Below are 26,325 nucleotides of genomic sequence, written 5' to 3' on the forward strand. Positions count from 1 at the left end.
ATTTTTCACAATGCGTTTGATTGCCTCAGCATATGAGACGTTATGTGCCACCTTATATTTCTGAACTTCCTTAGCTTCCTTTTGCTTCACACATCCTCCGTATGGTGCACTGTGTTGTCCTCCACAATTACAGCATTTCAATTCTACATCATCTCCACATTGCCCATACTCGTGTTCATTTCCACATTTAGCGCACCTAAGTTTGCCTCGGCACTGAGCAGCTACATGCCCAAATCTCTGACATTTAAAGCACCTCATTGGATGTGGAATATACTCTCTTACTGGATAGCACATGAAGCCTATTTGAACTTTATACGGCATGTCATTTTTAAACCACAGTAATATTGACAAGCTTTCTATTTTCTCCTTTCCTTTAGTTAATCGCTTTGCATCAACAATCTCTCCTCCTTTCAGACTATTTTTGATTTCTTCGATAGAAACTGAAGTTGGAATTCCAGTTATGACTCCTCTCTTTCCTGACTTTACTCCCGGGATGTGTGATGTTATATTGGCCTTATTCAATGTGTCTTTCTTTAAGATTACCTCCCTTTGTTCCTTAGACGCTGCAAAAATCATTAGCTTCCCATTTCCCATGAAACGTGCATGTTTTATTTTCCCTATTTCTTCCTCAATTGCTTTGGTGATATGGATTGGGTGTAAATGTGGCCCTCCCTTTTGTTCAAATACAACAATCACTTTCCATGTTTCTTTACTTAATTGCTGTACCTTAGTTCCAACTCCTTCAGGTCTGCTTTTCTTTTTAATCGTATCGGTAGACTCAGGTTCAGATCCACTATCTGATCTTGGTCTACCCTTTTTTCTCCTGACTTCTTCCCACAACATTTCATTACTAAACAAATGCTCACTATCCGTTAATTGGCCATCTGATTCGTCCGACATAGTTCAGCTTACATTCACTGTACAGTTGTTATTATGACCGCCGCTCAGCGAAGCAACGGTCATATAGGTTTAGTCAGATTTTTTTTTCCTTTTTCTTTTTCGCATGCCCAAATTTCCGTCAAGGATTCCCGGGACACTGAAAGACCGGGGTACACGAAACTTGGTGGGCATGTAACCCCACATGGATAGCATGGAACCATCGTTTTTCGTTTTGATCTGTAGCCCCCCGCTGGACTGGACCCCCCGAAAGGAGGGTAGGGCAGACACAGTTTTCTGTGAATATCTCGAGAACCGTAGGGTTTAGGAGGACCATTTTTTTTTGTATGTTGATCTCAAGGGGCCATGTCAACCCATTCCATAACCACTCATTTCATGTATAGCGCCACCTAGTTAAACACAAAAAAGTAAAAATGAGGTGTAGTAATCGCAGGTATCTGTGACCTAACATAGTCAAAACTGCACGAAATTGGAAGTGTAGGATCATTATGACACCCTCTGTATGCACGCCAAGTTTTGTGGTATTCCGTTCATGGGGGGCCACACAATAAATTAATTTATGTTACTATACACCAACTGGCCTGTAGGTGGCCGGAGACCGTTTTCTGTGAATATCTCGAGAACCGTAGGGCCTAGGAGGTCCACCTTTTTTATGTATGTTGGTCTTAAGGGGGCATGTCAACCCATCCCATTACCACTTATTTCATGTATAGCGCCACCTAGTTAAAAATTAAAAAGCAAAAAATTAGGTGTTCACAATATCTCTGGCTGACAAGGTCAAAACTGCACGTGTGTGTAGGATCAGTGTAGGATCATTATGACACCCTCCGAATGCATGCCAAGTTTTGTGTACTTAAGTTCATGGGGGGCCTTACAATAAAATAATGTATGTGTACATTTAGTGACGTACACCAACAAGGATTCCCGGGACACTGAAAGACCGGGGTACACAAAACTTGGTGGGCATGTAACCCCACATGGATAGCATGGAACCGTCGTTTTTCGTTTTGATCTGTAGCCCCCCCGCTGGACTGGACCCCCCGAAAGGAGGGTAGGGCAGACACAGTTCTCTGTGAATATCTTGAGAACTGTAGGGAATAGGATGACTTTTCCGTATGTTTGCCTCCAGGGTCATGTTAACCCATTTCATGTGCACACATGTGCACAAACAGATACACACACACACACACATACATTCACAGTAATCATACGTATGACACATACTCACACAGTAGACATATGTACGCTTGCATGCACAGGCACATATGCAGGCACACACACAAGCACGCACACACACACACACACACACCCACACACATAACATAAACATGTACATGCACACATGCACACAATTCAAGAATTTCTCAGAATTATAAACAGGCAAGATGGAGGTGGGGTTGTATAAAATGAATTTTACATGTGAAATCTATGAACTAATCATGTTTTGGTACTTGTTGTCTAGCAGATACCAGTGAGAATTGAGTGTGGATAATGCAATTTAGTGAGACAGTTAGAATCATATAGGCCTTTCAGCGTGATTTATTTTTGTGGAAAAAATGTGCTGGACTGGGCGGCGGTCATATTTTGTACCGATCTGCGGTACATCTAGTTAGTTATCTGTCAGCGGTAACAAACAAATTTCAAACCTTTCGCGTTCCTCCACTAGCTCACGTCAGTTCCCGTTTCCTGTCTCAAGACACAACGAAAACTCTTTAGGGTTTTATGGCAGTTGGCATAATAGGAGCATTACCGCCACCAATAGGCTGGAGTGTGAAACAGGTAGATATTGGATTAAATCAGGGGTGTCAAACTCATATTAGTAGTGGGCCGGATTTGTTGGAATGAGACTTGTTTTTCTGATACCCATGCAGAAAAATTATAATTTTTCTGCATGGGTATCAGAATATTATTTGATGATATCACTTATTTGCAAACAAGTACAAATAATGTACTACTGTCATATACTGCTCTTCCTGTCTTGAAATGCCCTACTTGTTCGTTTTTCCACTTCTACCTTTCTGAGGATGGTTTGTAGTGCTAGATTTTATCATATCATAGAGACATTGCTTATTACACATTGTTGAAGACAACTGGGTGTAAATTTCTTTTTTTTCTATTGTTCCCTTCCTACCCAAAACATCTGGGGGGGGGGGGGGTATGAAACCTGCTGGGGCAACTGATTACAGCGCTCATACCATATAAGGGTCCAAGTGCCCAAGGGGAACCTGTTTTCGAGTCCGACTGGGGTAATTTCCTGATCCCACCCCATGTCTCTCGCTTCCTGTCTGCCTCCTCACTGTACTATCATAATAAAGGCAAAAAAGGGCAAATATAAAAAAAACAAATAGGCACCTCATGAAGTGGTATATGCTTACTGAGAGCCTTTCGTGCACGTAGCCTATAAGGTCTGGCCACTTGCTGAAGAATGCATCAGTTGAAAACAAATGAAAACAAACCCAAAATAAGGAAGAAAGAGAGAAAGCGAGAGAAAGAGAGAGAAAGCGACCATAAAGCAGAAAGGCCTCTTCCAGAAAGTGTGGAATAGAGAGGAGTAGAAAAGGTGTGTGTTTCTGTGTGTTTGTGTCTGTTCGTGTTGTGTGTGTGTGTGTGTGTGTGTTGAATAGGTAGGTATGTTTGGAACTAAAACCGAATGACACTTGACAGAAGCGAGCAACAGAAGTGTTATGTCATTATGTCATAAATGTTTATGACTTGTTTATAATGTTTATAACACATTTGTGACAGTGTCATACCACTCTTATGCAATTACCTTCAAGTAAAGTCTAACCGTTAATTATACTATCACATGAGCCAGAAAAAGATGCTTATTTTCGGGATCTACAATGACATAACCTCTACGGAAACCAACTGACGGATTTCCGTCCTAGCAACGGAGAACTCTAATGCCTGTAGAGTGCAACTTCATATGACTTTTAAGAGAGGAACGCTGAGGGAAAGCTTTCATGAGGTGTCTCTGTAGTGTGAGTCATAAAATGGCGCGAAAGATGGCCTTGTGAACCAAATCGTTTTTTGCACTGCTGACATTTATGTGGCTTCTCTTCGGTGTGTGTCCAAATACGATTTTTCAGAAAATGTTTTTGCAGAAAGAAAAAAAAATCCTGTACCACAGTGTCCAGAGATATGAGTATTTTTGCCGCCAGTGTTCTGCTGTTCATACACGCTAACAGAGTGTGTTTGCGGGCATTTCTCGAGTTCCGTCAGGACGGTGAAACTCTTCATGCAGAGGGGGCAGTGGTACAGGCTTCCTTTGAGTTGCAGGTTGAGTTCATCATTCTGTCCATGGATCTTCTGTTGTGTTCCATGTGGATATTGTGATGCACCTGTAAGAATTACCATAGAGTCATAGAATTTGAATGAAGACTTACCATAGAGACTTAGACTTAGATAACTATATATGGGTGTTCTGATACACAGATCTTCTGTTGTGTTGTACATTATGTGGTTGTTGTAATACACCTGGAAGAGTTAACATATGCACATAAAATGAGAGGCAGATGTAGCCTACACTCAGCTATTAAACATTACCTGATGTGGAAATCCAGGGCCCAGTACACAGTATTCTTAATGTTATCAATGATATTAATGTTATTAATATCTACAAGCCAAGAGGCCAGAGTAAACAACTGTTTTCTTGTTATCTTGCAAGGCACCTAACCTCTCACTGCTCCCCGAGCGCCGCTGTTGTAGCAGGCAGCTCACTTGCCACACCTGGTCCACCGTCATTTTTCTATTGATTGAATATATAACTGAACTGAATAAATAATAATGTGTTTGGACCGAATGTGGCAACACAGTGTGGCGTTTGTCCACAGCCCCCCAGGCCCAAAAGACAAGCGGACCACCAGACCTACCCATGCCAGCAGGGTGGACCGACAGTGGTTCGGAGACCTCTTGCTATTTTGAGGGGTATGCTACAAAGCAAGGTTGTTGGCTCACCAAGGTCGCTTTCCAAGGAAACTGCAGATCTCTAAATAAAGTTTTAATGTAGGCCTAGCGTTAGGTATTTTTATTAAGTCAAGTTGCGTTGAGATCAGCCGTAACTCCCGAAGTTACCTGAGAAGATTGGCTAACTAGCTCCTGTTTTTGTCCAAACACATAGCCTACCCTTACTTCATAAATCCGCTGCTCTCTCAACTTGCATCTGTTGATTGGTGTCTGTGTCTAATTAGACGTGGGACCCTGTTCATCTCCACAAAATGTGTTGAACCAACATTCTCCTGTAATGGACTGCATGCAATTTGTTCAGCTTAGCTCACGACTTTGTGCATCCAGCGACATCAATCAAAATTCCAACATGGCCCTTATTCTTGTTGTTTTTATGGCAAACAATGTCTGGATGCATTACCGCCACCCTCTGAATTGGAGTGTGGGCCTGAATAATGTATTCCACTACACTTAAATCTTCCCTGTCAACACACCCATGCAGGGCCCATATGGGTTGGATATGGGCTGGTGAGTGGGCCCCCATGCTCGGTCCCAGTTTACAGGTGAAACACAATAACAAAGAGACCAGAAATACATATGAATGGTATTTTTATTTATACAGGCAAAAAAAAGTAAAAAATCAGAGATACATGAAAATGTATGTATGTATGTATGTACAGTGGGTCCCTGTTAAGTTTGGACGGGAGAGGGGCTGAGCCATTACCAAACATATATGATAATACAATAGCGTGAGTTTATATATCTTATACCCTATTTGTCACGGTTACTTATAGATTTGATAGTGAAACGATAAGCGCATAAGAGCATAAGAGACTTTCAGCGGGGGCACGGGAACTTAAATTGATCACGGTAGTTTAAGCTTACACTTGACAAAACATTGTAATATGAAAATGTAGATGCAATTGTTGTAAAATGGTGCAGCTCCTTTAAGAAAGCACCGTGTGCAGGGATGGAGAGAGAGAAAGCGAGAGGGGATAGGCCTATGTGTGTTAGAACTTAGTGTGTGGAAAAAGTATGTGCTGGAGCGAGTCATATTCAAAATAATGCAAAAAAAAGCAATTATCCTCATTCATTGCAACCAAAGCATGCCTGCTTGCCGACGTTCAAACGAAAAATATATCAAAGCACCTTTTGCGTTTGAATGTAGCACGAAAAAATGTTTAAACAGCTGGACAAATGGTTTAGCTAATTGATTATATAACCTGTACACCAGCAATTGTTGAACATTTACCTGTACAAGTACATTGACAGTAGCCCAGCCTAACAGCATGTTGTAGGCCTACTGTAGAAATTTCACTTAAATTGCAACCGCAACATGCCTGCTTGCCAACGTTCAAACGACAACGAAAAAGATAATAAAACAATAAGAGGGTTGAGTCTGAATGACACTGAGTTTTTAGACACTGAGTTTTTGTAGTTAAGAACTATTTTCATATAAAAAAATGGTCATTCTTCAATCTCCTTCACTGACGCCTATGGAAAAGGCTTAACGTCCCAAAACAACGATCAATGATCATCAAATTTCTCTCTCACATTGCTCCTCATAACCATCTATAAAAAAGTGTTTTTTCTTTTCTTTTTGAGCACATCCGAATCCCAGGACATAACGCACTGGACCTTATAATAGGCTCGAGATATAATTCCAAATGGGGGCAGATAGGGGCCACTGCACTTAAAACTGAAAAAGATGAAGCTTTCCGAACTTTGAAATTGCGATCAGTGACTGGCATCGGGTGAACGAAGCTTTTCGAAGTTGAACAGGCTATTAAAAACTATTTGCGCACCTCCATGTCACAGGAGAGACTGGGCTCTCCCTTCTATTAAAAAGACGTTAGGCTACCTGCAAACTGGCCTATGATTTCATTGCTGAGTTTGCGGCAAAGCAAGAAAATGTTTTTTTTTTCCTGAGTCAGGATATGGCGAGTCAGTGTCATTTATTTGTCCAATGTTAGCCTAAAGATACAGACCAGTACATCTTATCAATAGTTTGAATGTCGTGTGTGTTTCTGCTCATTGACAAATACCGTTCAGCACAATGATTCATGCCCAATTAATTCCCCCTGTTAAAGTGTTCGCCTTTGTTACACTATTTGGTTTCGTGATGTAGCCTAGCCAACACCATATGGCCAAATATGTGACTCAGCTAATGTTATAGGCTATACAATTGAATTTCCCCTCTTAAAGGCAAGCTGGTGTAGCTTATTAGACTAGGCTACTATTAAAATACACCGACGGTAGCCTTGGCTATGTGTAAAGTAAGCTATCGCATGATTTCATGCACGTAAGTGAAAAGGGCCTTGCATCTGTCAAGTTCACACAGGGCCTCGCATCCCCTTGCGACGGCCCTGCAGCTCCTCCTAAGACAGCGAGGAAAAAGTTAAAATACGCGATAAACCCGGGAAAAGTTGACAGGTTTGTTTCGGTCCCGGTGATTATTTGTGAAATTGTGCAAACGACAGCCTTTTCAAGGCATTTCAAGGAAGGAGTCGTAGCATGCAAGCTCCCAAATTGACCCAGTAGCCTAAGGCATCAATAAATTGTTGGGACTGGGGAGGGTCATGCGTTTTTTCTCAATCACTTTGGAGGGTCATAGAAAAAATTCTTGCTGGCGAGGGAGGGTCATGTCTTTTTTGACTAACGCTCCCAAAACTCCTCCGGTAGCCCCTTAATTAAATAAATAACGAACAGTCCCTAATTGATTAATAGCCTAGGCCTACACCAGCAATTGTTGAACATTGACCTGTACAGGACATTGACAGTAGCCCAGCCTAACAAGCAAATGTTGCAAAATACATCAAAAGACGCAATTAATCAGAAATAAATAATGTAATCTGCATCGCTTTATTTAACAAACTGCAAGCAACAAGAGCATTGAGTTCGCTGTAAGGCCAAACCCAAGAGCAAAGTCTACCGTTAAGGCAGTCGATAGGCTATATAACAAGCTGTGTGCCTGGAAAGACGATAGATGATGGCTCTGGTCATCCCATACCCTCCCCCCACTTCCTGTAGCCTACCATTATGAAGGCCTGTAGCCTAAAACGACTCGTTGCCTTTTTGTGACATTAAGCTTTTTCACGTGAAGCCCCCCTCCCCCATCCCCTTCTTTCACAAGCAGTGGGGGAGCGCGGGGCATGGGGTTCTCTGCGCTTCTGTCGTTTGGCCACAATCCGTTGCAACCAGACCACATTATAAAGAACGTTTAACGTGTCCCAAAAACAGCTATCAATTAATCACCAAACGTGTTATAAACAAGTATTGCCAGGAGCAACACCTTGCAAAAAATGATAACAATAGGCCTTTATATGGCTCTGCTCCTGCCTAGATTCGAACTCAGAACTGCCTGAAAGTTGCAGACCTGTTCTGGAAATACGTGCATTAACCCACTCGACCGTCAGACAACGCTATCTGCTTCGAGTAGGCCTATTGGGTAGGACTGTAGCCTACACTGGTTGCTGTGGCACAGTCTTGAGTGACCGAATTCGTTTTTCTTTGTCATATGAATGCTGTCATTTTGTTAACATTACTGTTAAGGAGATGCTGTAGGCAAAGTCTATATTTCAACCTCGTTAGTGTAGTAAAAAAAATCAGAACTATTCACAAGGTTTCTGGGCAGCATATTTATGTTCTGTTAGCAAGCGAACTTCTCATGACTACCGACAAAGTAGCCTACTGCCAGCTGACGAAGCTCTCATTTTAAAACATTACTGAGAGACAGACACTGTACAATCAAGAAATCTTGCCACTGAATCCAAAACTATGTTTAACATTATGTACAAGGCTACAGTGGACTAGCATGTTGCAGGGGCTGCTAAAAACACAGAGAAACGCACTGAAAACTCGGCCAATCACAGCCCTTGCTGTCGAATTCGTCTGGTTCGACCGTGGAACTCCACAGCGGACTATGCTGCCCCCAAGCGGCTGCAGTTGTACTTACATTTTACCATTCACCATGATCGTGAATGAAGTGTCAATTTTTAACGGGGACCCACTGTATGTATGTATGTATGTACTGTATGTGTGTGTACTGTATGTGTGTATGTATGTATGTATGTACTGTATGTGTGTATGTATGTGTGTGTGTATGTATGTATATATGTATGTACTGTATGTGTGTATGTATGTACTGTATGTGTGTATGTATGTAAAATCTCTGAGGGTAATTGTCGCATCATAATGCAGAACTGTGGGTTTGCAAAACATTCTAATCACATATTTGTGACCGTGCTCCTCAACTGAATGTAATGAAAGGGGGAAATCACTGGAGCATACAGATGTTTCTGTTCGGTGCAGCAAAAAAGTCTTCAGCCCCACGTTAAAAGTTGACTAAAAAGAGGAATAAAAAAAAAAAAAGGAAAAGACATTTTTTATATTAAGGCATTAAGATCCTAACCTAACTTTAGCATGGGGCTGAAGACTTTTTTTAGGCACTGTATATGAGGCCTCTTTTCAGTGTGTTTGCATATGTCTTTTCAATTTAGAAAGAAATGGAAAACCTTTTCCACACTGGGCACATTTATGACTCTTCTCTCCAGTGTGTATTGCCATGTGGGTTTTAAGATTTGAGGGATGTTTGAAAGCTTTTCCACACAGAGCTCATTCATGAGGTTTCTCTCCAGTGTGTATTCGTAAATGTCTGTTAAGAGCTGAACTTTGTGAAAAAGCTTTTCCACATTGGACACATATATGAGGCTTCTCTCCAGTATGTATGAAAATGTGGGTTTTAAGAGATGAGCGGTATGCAAAAGCTTTTCCACACTGGGTGCATTTGTGAGGCTTCTCTCCAGTGTGTATTACCATGTGGGTTTTAAGATTTGAGAGATGATTACACGCTTTTCCACACAAGGCACATTCATGAGGCATCTCTCCAGTGTGTATTGCCATGTGGGATTTAAGATTTGAGAGATGTTTGAAAGCTTTTCCACACAGGGCACATTCATGAGGTTTCTCTCCAGTGTGTATTCGTAAATGGCTTTTAAGAGCTGAACTTGTTGAAAAAGCTTTTCCGCACTGGACACATATATGAGGCTTCTCACCAGTATGTATGAGAATGTGTTTTTTAAAAGATGCGCGGTATGTAAAAGCTTTTCCACACTGGGTACATTTGTGAGGCTTCTCTCCTGCATGTTTTAACATGTGACTTTTAAGAGCTGAGATATGTTTAAACAATTTTCCACACTGAGCACATTCATGAGGCATCTCTCCAGTGTGTATTACCATGTGGGTTTTAAGATTTGAGAGCTGTTTAAACGCTTTTCCACACAGGTCACATTTATGAGGCCTCTCTCCAGTGTGTATTAGTATATGGGTTTTAAGAGCTGAACTTTGTGAAAAAGCTTTTCCACAATGGACACATATATGAGGCTTCTCTCCAGTGTGTATGAGAATGTGGGTTTTAAGATGTATGAGTTGTGCAAAAGCTTTTTCACATAGGGAACATTTATGAGGCTTCTCTCCAGTGTGTACTGGTAAATGTCTTTTAAGAGCTGCCCTTTGTGAAAAAGCTTTTCCACATCGGACACATATATGAGGCTTCTCTCCAGTATGTACGAGCATGTGTATTTTCAGAGCTGAGTTGTGGGTAAAAGCTTTTCCACACCGGACACATTTATGAGGCTTCTCTCCAGTGTGCATCAGCAAATGGCTTTGAAGAGATGAACTGCGTGAAAAAGCTTTTCCACACTGGGCACATTCATGAGGCTTCTCTCCAGTGTGAATCAGTAAATGGTTTTTAAGACCGGACATTTGTGAAAAAGCTTTTCCACATTGGTCACATATATAAGGCTTCTCTCCAGTATGTGTGTGCATGTGGTTTTTTAGAGTTGAGAGCTGTGTAAAAGCTTTTCTGCATTGGACACATTTATGAGGCTTTGCTTTAGTGTGTATTAACAATGGGGCTTTAAGATGTGACATATTTGAAAAAGCTTTTCCACAATAGACATATTTATGTTGCCTTTCGCCAGTACTCTGCCTTTGATTAACATCATGAGAGTGTGTTTGCTGGTGTTTCTCGAATTCAGTATGGTCTGTGAAACTCCTCCTGCAGACTGAGCAGTGGTGCAGCCTTCCTTTGAGTTGCAGGTTGAGTTCATCACTCTGTCCATGGATCTTCTGTTGCGTTACATGTGGGTGGTCTGATGCACCTGGAAGAGTTACCATAGAGAATGAGAGACTTTCTATAATTCAATATTGGCTGATGACATTTTCTGTTTTAAATTCTGTCCAAAGCAAATGCATATTTGGCTGGCCTAGGCTGATGCATTAGTTGTGTGCCGCCAAAGATTTTTTCCCCGTCACTGTTATCAACATTCCTCTTTGGCTGCTACTATTTGAGATGCACTCTGCTTTCGACATTCATTTACATTAGATTCCATTCTTTTCAATACAACTCCGTACACCAGCATCGCACTTTGCCGCCGTGTAAATCACGATTCAGTTATATTTGGTCAACGCCGCTCCATAAAATCCATTGTTCATCCAGTTAACAGTGCCTGTTAAAAACTTCGGCGTTGATGTGTGTGGCAAGTGACAGTGCACCAAAGACTGTAGGCCTATAAAATGGCAATGCACTCATGTTGAAAAGTTCCTTATTTTCAACTGAACTCAAAGATAATGAATATAACATGAATATAATAGTTTCTGTTTGTTATGCCCTTTATAATGTGTGTAGGCCTACATTTTGTGCATGCACTTCTTTAGTAGCATTTATTTCAGTTTATATCATCTATATTTCTGAAGAATATATTGTGTTGCCTCAGGTCTGCTGCACATCTTTTGAAATTTGATTTGAAATAATCAAATAGACCTACGACTTTTAATAAAGTAACTTGCTTTGCTTTCATTTGAATCCCCATCAAGATACACAATAATTGCTTTATTGTTAATATGAACTCCTGGAAAGTTCAGAAATGCAAAATAATAGCATTTTAATCATATGATAAAATATGTGATTAATCGTGATTAACTATAGAAATTCAGCGATTAATCGTGATTAAAAATTTGAATCGTTTGACACAGGGGCGGACCTGCCATTAGGCATGGTCAGGCAATTGCCTGGGGCCTCGGCCACCAGGGGGCCTCATCATCCCCATATCGTTTTTTTTTTTTTTTTTTAATAAATGACCACCGCATCCAAACAATATATTCTAATCCATAATAAAGATTGAAAAAAATATTTTGCCTCATGATTGCTCATAAACTCATCATAAAATCAAATGACTGCAGGTCCGCTTCCTGTCACCATAGCAGCAACTAGCTAGTCTGAACGAGGTCTTGGTGAGGTGTGGAGTTGAGCGATTGACAGCAGCCATGAAACGTTTCCAGAGTGGAAGTGATAAACGAAAAAGAAAAAGGGAGGAAGAATTTAGAAAGAAATTGCCTAAATTAACCAACTTCTTCCAGTCGAAGAATTCTTCCACGGAAGAAAGTAATTTGGACAGTGATGCAACAACATCTGCAACATCTGTTGAGCTGGGTGGTGTAGCTAATGCTAGCTGCAGCAGCTGTGGTACTGATGCACCACCAACGGCAACTTGCACTACATATTCTTCTACTGATGATGATGACGTACATACGCTGTTTATTGTTTTGGATGTCGGCTTTTTGGAAGATTGAACACCTCATTTAGTTTGCTTGCACGCACGCACACACTCACTCTCACTCTCTTCTACACATAGCCTACACGGACAGACTCTCATACAGTACATAGAGTATATTCACACACAGAGACCCCAAACCCCTAGCCTTCACCCTCTCTCTCTCTCTCTCTCACACACACACACACACAAAGACAGACACACACACTATTGATAATTGTAGCCTAATACTTTCAAAGGTTTTTACTACCGTTTCTTGATTGTCATCTATGGCAAAAAATATTTGTTGTATTTGAGTATGCCTCAGCGTCCCATTATTACAGAATAAAGAGTGTTTTAGTTTTAGGGTTGTGGTGTGTGTGTGTGTGTGTGTGTGTGTGTGTGTGGGGGGGTGCTGGGGGGTCTCGGAGGGGCCTCGGAATCCTTTGCCTTGGGTCTCAAAGTGTCCCTGGTTTGACAGCACTACTATATATATAGGTCATGTAAATTAACTTCCAGAGGCAGGCAAGTTCGACCAGGATTCTTCAATTCTAATGTAAATGCTCCGAAGTTCCCGCCTCGTAGGTTTTATACCCTGAACGCCCATAATGGAAACTTATCTATACCTGCCCATTTCACCTATTCTAACTGTTGTTCCTTTTTTACATGATAAAAGTTATGTTTAAACGGACAGATCCGTAGCCCTGCCCATCGAACGAAAATAAGCCTGCAACACGTTAGCACCGACTGCATAAGCTCAGACAAGTTCCCTCAGCATTTCAGATAGCTAGCAGGGGTGTGAATGTCATGTAAAAGATGATTCGATACATGAAAAGATACATGTTCATAAAAAAACAAATCAGTACAATTCGAGGCAATGCGATTTGATGCAATTCCAGTGTTTCCCACAGAATTGAATTCTATTTGGTAGGTGACGTGGTTATGATCCTAACGGATTTAATCACGATTTAGCCAGTCGTCTTCTGTGCCAACAACAATCCTTGCAGGATTTTTAATGCTTTCTTTAAACATGCATGCAGGGTGGTTGACGGACAGACTCAATGAGAGGCATGGAAAGGTGCACAAAGCTCTACAATGATAGGATTTCATTCAATTTGAGTACAATTAGTACAACATGGAAATCATCGTGTGGTTGTCGGTGTTGATATTGTGGTGGGCCACCACAAATAAGTCAATGTATGGGAAACACTGAATTCAATGCAGTTCAAAAATTGAAAGCATACTGAAAGAATTTTCATCATTTGCTCAAGGTGATTATCTAAACTGAGGTTTGTATCATATATTGAACTGAAAAAATAATAGTCTACACTTACGTTTACGTTTTAGCAGCAAGGGCCAAATTATTCTTAAACATCAATCCCTTTATCAAGCGTAAAGTAGGCCTATTTGCATTCCCAAACAGCAACGATAACCTGTAGAGTATTCTGTTCCAAACAGGACGCACCTGCTATGAGATAGGGAGCTCATGACTTCAGGTGACAGTCAAATGTTAGGTAGGCCTATTATTATCGCCAGACGCCATCACTGGTTACAACAATGATCAGGTTAGTGTTTCATTTTGCGCTAAAAACTGTCAAACAAACAACGAATGCAGAACGATCAAGATATGTTCTCATAGCTTCGAGTGTGAGTTGTCACGTGCTTAAGTTGCAGTAGATGTATGGGTAATGTCCTTTTATAACTTTGGGCAATGCATGTAGCCAAAACAAACTGCATTACCCACAAATCCATGCCACGTGTAGCTGAAATGCATCGTTTGCAAGTGGAAAAGAATGCACTCTACAGCATTAGAATTAGAATGTAACGCTGCCTGCAACTTAAACGTCTGAGCGAGCAGAAACGTTTGTGAACCGATTCGTAACAATTAAATCGGGGAAACGACCGGTTCAGGTTAGGTTTATTTCGACACGGGGCTTCACATATCGATATAGCCGTATCTTACACGTTAAATACGGATAGCAATACATATCGGTTAATCCAGGGATTCCCAAACTGTGGTACGCGAGCTGCCACTAGGGGGTACGCGAGATGAAAAGGGCAATGGCGGAAAGGTGTTAAAAATGATTACTTAATTAATAATCAAATTAATTCATAAATAATAAATAATTTCGAATCGGGTAATAATGATATGGAAACGTGAAATTAAAGGAAATAATTTTTTTAGAAACTCTATAATAGGCTATGTTTTCATTAAAAAATAAGCTACCCACAATGCACGTGATCGTGGACGTATAGGCTAGGTAGACGGCTGCACAAACATGGAAAACTGTCTAAAAACAGGGACAATGTCCAAAAGGCCTAAATAAAGTGATCGAAGAGGAGAAGGGAGAGAAACAGAGCAGGAGACCGGTAACAATGTAATGGGATGGGGAGGCAGACTGATGAAGTGGAGGTGGAGCGCAGGGGGATAAGGACGAGACAGAAAAGACTGCACGAAGAAAACGAAATCTCGTATCTTACACGTGTACACGTCTCACGAGTAGCCTACAGTATGCACAGTTTTGAAAACGAACGTTAAGGGTTGTTTTAGGACATGCTTGAGTAGCCTACTACAGTATGCCTGTTGGCAACCACTCTGAGCAGTCAAAGGCGATTCAAAACGAGTCAGAAAAGTCGAGACAGGACCAATCGTCAAAATATCGGTGTCCACCACTCTAGTTCATCGAAAACAAACCAGAAAAGGGGCTCAAAGTGCTAAATACCGGAATTTTCCTTTAACACTGGTTATGACCATTCCTTTATACGATGCAATGCTTTCTTGTTACAAACGATGTGGTCAAATCATATATCAATATGTCAATATATCAAATAATGAGATGAGCAAAGACATTATCATTTACATACATTTCATACAAAAATACATACATTTCAAAGATACATGATTTTTCACATAGCATTGAAAGCAGGTTACGCAACACTTTTTTTTGGCTGGACAAAATGTTAATATTCCATAATACTGGACATACAGACAATCTCTTTTAAATAGCCATAATGGCCTATAAGCTTACATTTAAACGGCACTAAATCACAAACTATATATTTCCACAATGCAGTTTATTAAGCGTCGTCAGCACCAGCAGGTGGTGTAGGATCAGCTTTGCACAAGCAGCGGAGAAGCCTACTTTTATTCTATAAAGCAGCGCAAATTGTTGCCCACACATTGCAAACAGACTCTAGCTACACAACTGCAGTAGTGGAGAATCTCGGAAGAATTCCCACTGGATTGGTAGCGGTTTGCGGTCGGCATAGGCGAGCTTAAAAACTGCCATGATGTTGTTGTTTGCATAAGTTAATTGCTGCGCGATCACAGCCCCTCTTCCCTCACTTCCAGCGGCCCCTACTCACAGACCCGGTAGCCTAATAATGAAGCAACAGCTGTGATGAACGGTAATGCCGGTTCACCTGTGAGTGAATATAGACCCTTTTTAGACCCTTAAAGTTTTAGATGTGTGGTCGTGACATCTTTCTAGTTTCCCTAGAACCCCCCCCCCAAAAAAAAACAACAACATAGGAATAGTCCCAATAAATGAATTGTACACGTCCTTCATAAATTAGCTTTACTATAATGTGAGGCATGATTTCATAGAATGACAGCCTATTTCGCTGCTTGTGCAAACTGGACATAAAAAAACAAACGTTTAATAGACTATGTTTATATTTAACTTATCATGGTAACATACAACGGCCTTTCTAGATGCGAGGGACTATCAATGCTTTTTCAAACATTTCTGTGGCTTTTTCTCAACAGTTTGCACCATCATATGATTTTGAAGAGGAACATTTGAAATGCCTTTTCACACTTTCTCTCCAACATAAATTAGCATATGTTTTTTAAGCCTTGAATTATCTGAATTATGTTTTCCACAGTGGTCAGATTAAGACTTTTCTCCGGTGTGGATTTTCATGTGTCTTTTAAGTGTAAATTTGTGTAAAAAGCCTTTTCCACACTGGACACATATATGAGGCCTCTTTTCAGTGTGTGTTAGCATACGTCTTTTTAATTTAGAAATATATGGAAAACCTTTTCCACACTGGCCACATTAATGAAGCGATTTCTCTCCAGTGTGTATTCGTAAATTGGCTGAAATGTGTGTAAAAGCTTTTCCCCACTGGGTACTTTTGTGACTGTCTTTGTGAGTGTGTATTGCCATGTGGGTTTTAAGATTTGAGAGATGTTTGAAAGCTTTTCCACACAGGGCACATTCATGAGGCTTCTCTCTAGTGTGTATTTGTAAATGTCTTTTAAGATCTGACCTTGTTGAAAAAGCTTTTCCACACAGGGTAAATTCATGAGGTTTCTCTCCAGTGTGTATTAGTAAATGGCTTTTAAGAGCTGAACATTGCGAAAAAGCTTTTCCACATTGGACACATATATGAAGCTTCTCTTGAGTATGTATGAGAATGTGTATAGAGAGATGAGAGGTATGTAAAAGCTTTTCCACACTGGGTACATTTGTGAGGCTTCTCTCCAGTGTGTATTAACATGTGGGTTTTAAGAGCTGAACTTTGTGAAAAAGCTTTTCAACACTGGGTACATTTGTGAGGCGTCTCTCCAGTATGTATTAACATGTGGCGTTTAAGATTTGAGTTGCGGGTAAACGTTTTTCCACACAGGACACATTTATGAGGCTTCTCTCCAGTGTGTATTAGCATGTGGATTTTAAGAGCTGACCTTTGTGAAAAAGTTTTTCCACACTGGGTACATTTGTGACGCGCCTCTCCAGTATGTTTGAACACGTGGCGTTTAAGATTTGAGTTGCGGGTAAACGTTTTTCCACACTGGACACATTTATGAGGCTTCTCTCCAGTGTGTATTAGCATGTGGATTTTAAGAGCTGACCTTTGTAAAAAAGTTTTTCCACACTGGGTACATTTGTGAGGCGTCTCTCCAGTATGTATGAACATGTGGCGTTTAAGAGTTGAGAGCTGTGTAAAAGCTCCATCACAATTGACACATTTATGAGGCCTCCCTCTAGTGTGTATGAGCATGTGTTTTCTAAGAAATGAGTGGTGTGCAAAAGCTTTTCCACACTGGGTACATTTGTGAGGCTTCTCTCCAGTGTGTATTACTATGTGGGTTTTAAGACTTGAGAGATGTTTAAAAGCTTTTCCACACAGGGCACATACATGAGACTTCTCTCCAGTGTGTATTAGCAAATGGCTTTTAAGAGCTGACCTTTGTGAAAAAGTTTTTCCACACTGGGTACATTTGTGAGGCTTCTCTCCAGTATGCATGAACATGTGGCGTTTAAGAGTTGAGAGCTTTGTAAAAGTTCCATCACAATTGACACATTTATGAGGCTTCCTTCTAGTGTGTATTAACAAAGGGGCTTTAAGATGTGACATTTTTGAAAAAGCTTTTCCACAATAGGCATTTTTATGTTGCCTTTTGCCAGTACTCTGCCTTTGATTAACACCATGAGAGTGTATTTGCTGCTGTTTCTCGAGTTCAGTATGGTCTGTGAAACTCTTCCTGTAGACTGAGCTGTGGTAAAGCCTTCCTTTGAGTTCATCATTCTGTCCATGGATCTTCTGTTGCCTTATGTGCGGGTGTTCTGATACACCTGGAAGAGTTACCATAACGATTTAGAATGACAGACTTTCTATAATTCAATATTGGCTGATGACATTTTCTTTGTCAAATTCTGTCCAAAGCTAATCCTCATGTGTATATGTATAAAACAATTTAGTCACAAGAAAATATGCATGCATAACGAGACGGAGAGCTTGTTCCACGCTACAGATGAATTTACGCTTATTTACAGTTATTGTAATCTACGCCATAGTACTGCCTAAACCCGCACCTCGCCAGAAAAGTTTATTAGGAACTATAGGAGTGAATTATTTTCCTGGTTCCTTCTAGAATTCTACGTAAACGATCTATAGTTTCAATGTTCTTTATGGGGAATATCTCTAAGGGTAATTGTCGCATCATAATGTGGAACTCTCAGTTTGCACAACATTCTAATCACATATTTGTGACCGTACTCCTCAACTGAATGTAATGAAAGGGGGAAATCACTGGAGCACTGGTGTAGAAAAAAAGATGCAACATTTTGATGGAGTCCTCAATGCCCAGTGTGTCCTAGAGATCTAGTGTCTCCATGGTCTAAAATATTTCTGTTCAGTGCAGGAAAAATGGACTGAAGTTCGCTGTAAATATCTACGTTTACCGATTATGCTAACGTTAGCATCTCTATGGGATTTCTCATATACATTAGCTATAAGCTAACGCATTAGTTTCTATTCTATAACTTGGAATGGTAGCTTCTTGGAAGGCTAGTGCTCTTAAACAAAACATAGAAGGAAATAACTGATATGTTGTACTCTGTTGGTCTGCTTAGTTTTACAGTGAATCCTATGTAAAGGTTTGAAAGGAACTTCAGCCTCAGACTTTCTCTTGGGGAACTGTTAGGCCTATTCATCTTCTCTAATGTAGCTGGCTAGACCATGTCATTGCCACACACCCAAGTGGGGGCAGAATTGGAAATGTGTCAGAGTGACAATGCATTGGTTGATTTGGTTAAAAAGTCACAGGTTAGGTTATTGGTTATTATTGTAATGATGCTATTCATAAATAATTAGCGGTAAAGTAACTCAGACTTTAACAAAACATTTTTTTAAAGGATATCGACTAATTATCATTATCGTCAAAATCACAAAAAATATCGAGATATTATTTTTTGTCCATATCGCCCACCCCTACTGCATATGGGTAAGTGCTATATATAGGTCCTGTAAACGAACTTCCAGAGGCAGGAAAGTTCGACCAGGGTCCTTCAATTCTAATGTAAGCGCTGGACAAGTTCCCGCCTCCCAGGTTTTATACCTTTCTTAAGCCTCGAATTTTCTGAAAAAGCATTTCCACACTAGGCACATTTATGAGGTTTCTCTCCAGTATGTGTAAGCATGTGGTGTTTAAGATCTGCGAACCTGTGAGATGTTTTTCAACATGTTTTTGGTCACATTTATGAGCGCTCTCCAGTATGTATTATGTGGCGTTTGAGATCTGTGGACCTTTCAAATGATTTTCCAGACTGGTCACATTGATTGAGGCTTCTCTCCAGTGTGTAGGTGGTTATTTACTCTTTACATCAATGCTATAGAAAACATATTGATTTGACGCACTTAACTTAATTGCCGACTCAAAAACAAAACAATTTCAAGATGACTTTCAAGATGGTGTTGTGCATTAACAACGTGCCTAACGTGATATTAGTCTAGCCTGATCAAGTCAAGATTTTGGGGCGATTTCATTATTTGAAAAATAGGCACGGAATGTAATACCTTGAAAAAACGTAATTACTACATTTTCATACCTTTTAACACTTTGAGTGCCAAAAACGCAATATTGCATTTTTAGCTTTTTTTTTTTAAATTAAGAAAATAGACACTAACACACCTTATGTGCGATTTTGGGAACTCTATGATGAAATAGATGACGATCGAAAACTCATGAAAACGCACAATTTGGACATTTTATCTGGATATTTTATCATAATTCAGCTTTTGATGGTTGCTGCTTTGGGTCAAATCCAAGCCATTTATTTTTGTGGGTTTATCACTATGTGGCAGTCTCGCCAGTTCTCACTAGGTCAATTCCTGGAAACTTTACAGGAAAACACTTAACAGCAACTTTACAGGCGGACTCTATAACAGGGATTTTGATGAAAACTAGCCACTGTTTAGCTTGGGATTTCTCAGGAACAGAGGCATGTAGAAATACACGGTTTATACCCACTGAGAGCTTAAAGTCTCACCTTTTAAATGAGCCACAGTATGTGTCCATGGCTGTGACATAGAATACGCTGTGGCTCTACAAAAACCGTCAACATTGATTAAGATTGCTGACACTCTTGGCCAAAACTTCCGAAAACAGCGCAACATTCAAAGTGTTAATGGCCTTAATTTTTTTTTTTTTTTAAGTACATTTCTTTTAATACTTTTTTAAAACCCCGCGGACACCCTGTAAAAAGTAATAAGGCTAGTCTAATAGGCTATAGTATATTCCAACCCTGAGTTTAGCAGACAACTTGATGAACTTTAAGAACATGGTTTTTATTTTAGACATAGCATGTCGACTGTAATCATGCGTGCAGTCCATTAACTGCGAGACACGCTGTGGAGAATTGTCGCCTGCTTATTTGTCCACCGGATGAGAGCTAATCAGAAATGTTCATATAAGCATCCACATTCTATTCTTTTCTTTGCCGTTTAACTGATAGTATTAATCAGTTAAAACTCTTCTTATCGGTTATTGTATATTATACGATATACAACAATGTATAGTATATTCGCAGCTTTTCTCTTTTTCCTTTCCTAAAGTATATAATTTCATTATTTATCTTTAGGGCTAAACGATTAATTGTAATTGTGATAATGTCTCGATATGATCGAACCAAATTTTCTTACCGCAAAGACTGCGATGATCACGCACTGGCTGCTGCGTGTGCATATTACTGAACACCGAGCTGAACTGTCATGGGGCCGTTTGCAAGATTATTCTGACTGGACGGAAAGGAGGGGCAGGTCTGTTGTGCCACCTGTGGTTGTGTTGAGTAACCTGTGGTAACTCTATACAAAACATATTGATCTCAATGGTGCATTTCATGTTCAGGGTGGAAAATAAATAAGAAAGATTTGCAAAAGACTAGTCAAATTACTGTCAAATTGGCAACCTACATCTATCCTCTGTCAAATATATGCAATAGATAAAACTTTCAAGTTCTTTATGTGTGGTAAACTATTTGTTTTCTCAGCTGTGTAGCTAAGTAATAAGGTAATAAGTCCGCTTTCGCATCAGGGTCATATTCGGTAATGAGTAATGATGCACGTTACTTTTACCCCTTATCGCGAGGAACCAATCACATAGGTGTATCTGATATAGACGGGCCATGAGGTGAGCTAAACAGAGAACGACAGCGCTGCAATGAATCAGTCAGTAAACATTCGTCGTAGTGTTATCCAATTGCGTCGAAGTCCGGAATAAGTCATTAAACATTGGTCGTAGTGTTATCCAATTGCGTCGAAGTCCGGAATCAGTCAGTAAACATTGGTCGTAGTGTTATCCAATTGCGTGCAGTGAGATTTTCAAATGCATGCTTGGTGCCGCCCCTTGAGTTGGGCCATTTACATTATTCGTGGCCAGACCCTTAATCTTTCTAGATTATCAGGGTCTGGATTTTCTATGCTACCACACAACAAACTGTACTAGCAGACAGACACACAACCCAAACTGCTTGTGTGGCCCTTGTACAGAGGGGAGTCTGTTGTCATTTGAGAGAGAGACTGCGGGGCTAAAAGGGGCAGCGTGAATCAGTGCACTGTGAATTGAAATTGTAGCTATTTCCGAAACGCTATTTCTAAATGGAATGTGACAAAATAATTATTTTTGCTCGATAACATTGTTTTTTGTGATCGTTTAGAACCAAAATGAATATGCCTCTTGCGAGTGTTTGCTAATGATTCAGTGCAGCACAGAGCTGCCCCGGGCTTCAGTGCAACAGCGCCCTCTAGAGTCACAAAATTCAGTGAAACACATATGGACTGTTCAGTTCTATATGAGAGGACTTACTTTCCAGCTGGTCATGCTCCTCTTCCTCCATCTCTTCTTCTTCTTTCTTCACTTCAATCGTCACTGTTGGCATTTCATTGTAAGTAGACCTTGGTGACTCTGTGACGTCTGTTTCAGTTTTACAGTCTGTTTGAGATTCACAGTGAAGCTCTGCAAAGGGCTTTTCTTCTTCATCTGGACATGAAATCATATGACCATACTCCTCCTCTTTTATATCTTCTTCTTTCACCATCACGCTCAGCGGGCCAAGCTGTCGCACTTCCTCCTCTTCCTCCTCTTTCTTCACCGTTGTCTGTAGTGTTGCACTGTAAGTAGACTTTTCTTCTGCATCTGGACATGCAATCAGATGACCAGATTCCTCCAGTTTTACATCATCTTTTATATCTTCCTCTTTCACGATCACTGTCAGGTCAACCTGGTGTGTTTTAGCACAGCTAGAACGAAATGGAAGTCCAACATCCATGTTGCTAGCAGAAGAAAGATGATCCCATCCAAATATTTCAATTGCCTGAAATCAGAGAAATTAATAAAAAACAAAATCCCATGAATAAAAATATTATTATTATTATTATTATTATTATTATTATTATTATTATTATTAAGCTCATTACTGCAGCTCAAAGTGCTTTATATTTAGAGCATTTAACACAGTAATAAAGAATTGAATTGTAGTAATACAAACAAACAAACAAAGACAAACCAAACAATAAATAAAACACAAAAAATTTACAATTAAGTAAAAATGAGAATTCACAAGATGGTAAGAAGATAGATACAAGACATACAATACAACTGATGCAGTGAAAAGACCATGTAAATAGTCACATAATGTAAAGACATAAGATACAAGAAAAAAGAGAAAAAAACAGAAATACAAATACAAGAAAAAAACTAAAAGCTCACACACAGTATGTGCTCTTTGCCTGAGATCGACACATCGTTATGTGTAGCCATAATGGGATCATACCCAGAGAACAACAAAAAATAACTGCACTTCTTCAAGTGTAACAACAGTTTTATGAGTAGCCTATTGCACTGTTGCGTTGGAGGAATTATTTGCGTACTTATGCAGGACATGCAATATTTTGGATATTAAAAAAATGCATTGTAATTCTACTACATAGTACTGCACTTTACTGCAGAGATCGTACCCAGGGAGCAAGAGAATAACACATTTCCAGATCCACGTTATCGGAGCACTGTTGGACCACACGTTTCCTACTTACTCAACACATAGATGGATTAAATAATTATAATTGAACTGAATAGCAAGTGTTTGAACCCACAAGGTGAGGCGTTTGTCAGCAATACACCAAAGGACCGAAGAGCAAAAGACGTCTATCTGAGGGGTATGCTACAAAGCGAGGTAAATGGCTCACCTGACTTTAGGGAGAAAGTGCTGACCTATAAAGAAAGTTTGAATGCATGTATTGCTCCTTAAGATAAGTTGTGTTGAGGAGTTAGCCTACTGTTTGTGACAAAACACACAACTATCCAGAGAAACTGTTTGATCTCTCGAGCATGTCTCAAAGTAGGCTATGCAACCTATTGCTTCTTTTTGTTCAGGCGTTGAGATCAGCGGTACGAAGTTACTTTGGCTAACTAGCTACATACTATGTGAAAGCACAAACCCTTCCTCCCGAAAGTTCGCTGCTCTGACAACTTACTTCTGTTAATTGGTGTTTGTGTCTGATTACACGCAGAATCTTGTTTATTTCCGCAAAATGTCTTGAACCATTCTCCCGTTCTGGACTGCATGCAATTTCCCCTGCTCGCGACTTCGTGGAGCCAGCAAACATAACAATCAAAATTCCCAGATAGCCCCCGTTCTTCTTCTTCTTGTTTTCTTTGGCGGTTGGCAAACAGCTTTTAGGTACATTACCGCCACCTTCTGAATAGAGCTGCACAGTCCCGCCCACAGCCGATGCCGGATGTAAAAATTCAATGCAATTTCTCCATTGACAATTGCGGTGTAAGCCATAAAAACTTAACTGCACGTGGTAGACTTAAAACCAGCTACGGTTGTACTAAGCGATTGTATATGCTCCTATAGACACCAAGAGTTCGTGGGGCACTAACCTTGTTTTGAGATAAATGCCTTTTATTCGCGATCTCTTGGATGAGTACTTCATTACCCACAATCCTGAACAATCCCACAATCCCACAGTGATGCCTCTGATTGGTGGAAAGGCCGTTATGGTCATAGCAGAGCCCGTCTTATTAGACATTCTCTGGTCATAGTTTGAAACTTTCTCAGCGGAAAAATATTGACAAAGATGGAGGAGTTTTTTACTGCCTATGGCGAAAATCTTAATGTGATTAAAAACTTTCTTGACGAATATTGGTACTTGTATCAACAAGGATTGGGGTTTATACATCACACGAACTTAGTCAGGGCCAATACACTATCAAATAGACCACTGTAAATGTTAGTTTAAACAATCAAACTTTTCAGGTAGGCTAGCACTAGCCGACAGGCTAACCTTTAGCATTTCCGACATTGTATGTCATTACATAATGCAGCTAACATTAGCCTACATGCTGCAACACAGGTATGAATATTATGTTTTAGTGAGTGTCCAAAGGGGTGAAAGCCACTTTAAATCGGGTCACATTATTGACTGTTGTGTGTCCGAGAGTCAGTTTGTGGGTTTTGTAAGGGTCAGCAGCATGAGGGACAAGACCTACAAAGTTGTGGTGAGTTAGCTAAGCAGGGAGGTTGTAATGTTAATGCTGCTAGCAGTGCTAGTTAACATTAGCTAGGCTACTGTAGCCTTCATACTGTATGATTCATATTAATCATTAACCTAGGAATACTTCGTGCATTTAATGAACATTTTGTGTAATAATTCACGGCAAATTAATAAACTGAATATGGTGGTCCAAGAGCAGACCATGCATCAGCCCGACTGAGCAGTGATGACAGCATAGGATGAGTCAAGCACTGCCGTTAACGTTAACCGCTTTCACACACGATATAAAATACACGATGATAAATATAAAATTCAATATCAAAACACTATTATTTACACGATTACTCCTGAAATAACTGCTATTAACTGCACATTCACTATATAAAAATTAATGTTTGGAGGAAAGGGTTCGCTGCTGTCGCCGGTTGGAAATGAAATATTTCGCGCTGGTTCGTGCTGCTTATATATTTTTCAGTGAGGCCCGGTGGTTTATGGGATGAGTAGTTCCTTCGCTCGGAAATGAAAATATGTACACAGTCTTGTACCTTTGACTTTTTTTGGATTTTCTCTTCGTTTTTTCACTCGAAATGATATGTTGTATGCTTATGAGTTATGCCGTAGCTGGTTAGCCTAAGACATGCTGTAAAAGTCTTTAGATACGGATGTTTCCAAACGTCAATGGGACAAATGAATGGGAATCTTACATCCGGCACCTAACCGCGTTTTGGCTGTGGGCGGGACTGTGCAGCTCTATAGGAGTGTGGGCCTGAATACATCAGCAGAGAATGTCTAATAAGGGGAGAACCTTCACCAAAGATTGTTAAGGCGGAGCAAGATACTTCATCAGGAGCCACTTCCGGGAACCCGGATCGCACGAGGGGGGGTCAAAAATCCCCCTTTATGCAGAGCAGAGGCAGCGACTGCTCCATTGAAGTCTATGGGCATAGCTCAGAATTTTACCACATATGCTAAGGTCTTAGTTCTATAGAGTTAGGAATGTGAATTTCGGGCACGTTTTCATGATCCTCAAACCCTTGTGAACATTTCAGGTACATTTTTAGCATTTTTGAGCATTCCAGTCTGGAGAAAATCGACTTTATATCAGGTGTGCGCCGGTTATTTATGCCGCTGCTGTTGGCGGGTTGCAACGTACGCTCATCAATACGTCATCAACACGCCTCTTTATGCAGACAGGATTCGATCCCCATTTCGCGCCCATAGACATGAACTACGACGAAGTATCTTGCTCCGCCTTAACAATCTTTGCCTTCACTCTCGGAATTCTTCCGGTGTGGTACTGCATCTAGGGGCGCTCGCGGGCGAGTCTAGAATGAATGGAGGTCTATGGAGCTGTACCCCCCCCTTTAAAATCCACTTTTCTCGGGATATATTTTTTTTTCAAGTAATTTGAATATTTTATTTGAAAGGGGAGGCAAAGACAATACACTTGGTTGAGTATTATATTTTTTAAAGACACTTATTTGTTCTAAAAAGCCTTTCAAACGTGTCAATGACGTCATTCATTAGCATGATCATAGCATAGCATAGCATCAATGCTAGCGTGTTATGGGCAACAACGACCCAACCTGTAAGAAAACGAAAG

The 26,325-nt window shown here is 40.3% G+C and overlaps 1 protein-coding gene across 1 annotated transcript; it reads right to left on the reverse strand.

The window, feature by feature from the left end:
• Positions 1 to 7,199: 7,199 nt before the first annotated feature.
• On the reverse strand, positions 7,200 to 23,832 carry LOC143121047 (uncharacterized). Its single transcript, XM_076281450.1, has 3 exons — positions 23,697 to 23,832; positions 22,030 to 22,537; positions 7,200 to 11,003 (listed from the first exon to the last, which is right to left on the reverse strand). Exons 1-3 carry the CDS (start codon positions 23,826 to 23,828, stop codon positions 9,457 to 9,459), a joined length of 2,187 nt encoding a protein of 728 aa, XP_076137565.1. The 5' UTR covers positions 23,829 to 23,832; the 3' UTR covers positions 7,200 to 9,456.
• Positions 23,833 to 26,325: the final 2,493 nt, after the last annotated feature.

This window comes from Alosa pseudoharengus, unplaced genomic scaffold, assembly GCF_046254945.1.
Source record: "Alosa pseudoharengus isolate Yale_2024_CS ecotype anadromous, Long Island Sound unplaced genomic scaffold, YU_APseudo_1.1 YU_APseudo_1.1_scf_1, whole genome shotgun sequence".
In the NCBI taxonomy this organism is placed as follows: Eukaryota; Metazoa; Chordata; class Actinopteri; order Clupeiformes; family Clupeidae; genus Alosa; species Alosa pseudoharengus.

Coding starts and splice junctions, on each gene's coding strand:
- LOC143121047 (XM_076281450.1), bottom strand. CDS start 23,828: ATGTTTGCTGGCTCCACGAAGTCGCGAGCAGGGGAAATTGCATGCAGT. Junction 22,538..23,696: donor ACAAACACCAATTAACAGAA/GTAAGTTGTCAG, acceptor CTCTGATTTCAG/GCAATTGAAATATTTGGATG. Junction 11,004..22,029: donor GGAGCATGACCAGCTGGAAA/GTAAGTCCTCTC, acceptor TAACTCTTCCAG/GTGCATCAGACCACCCACAT.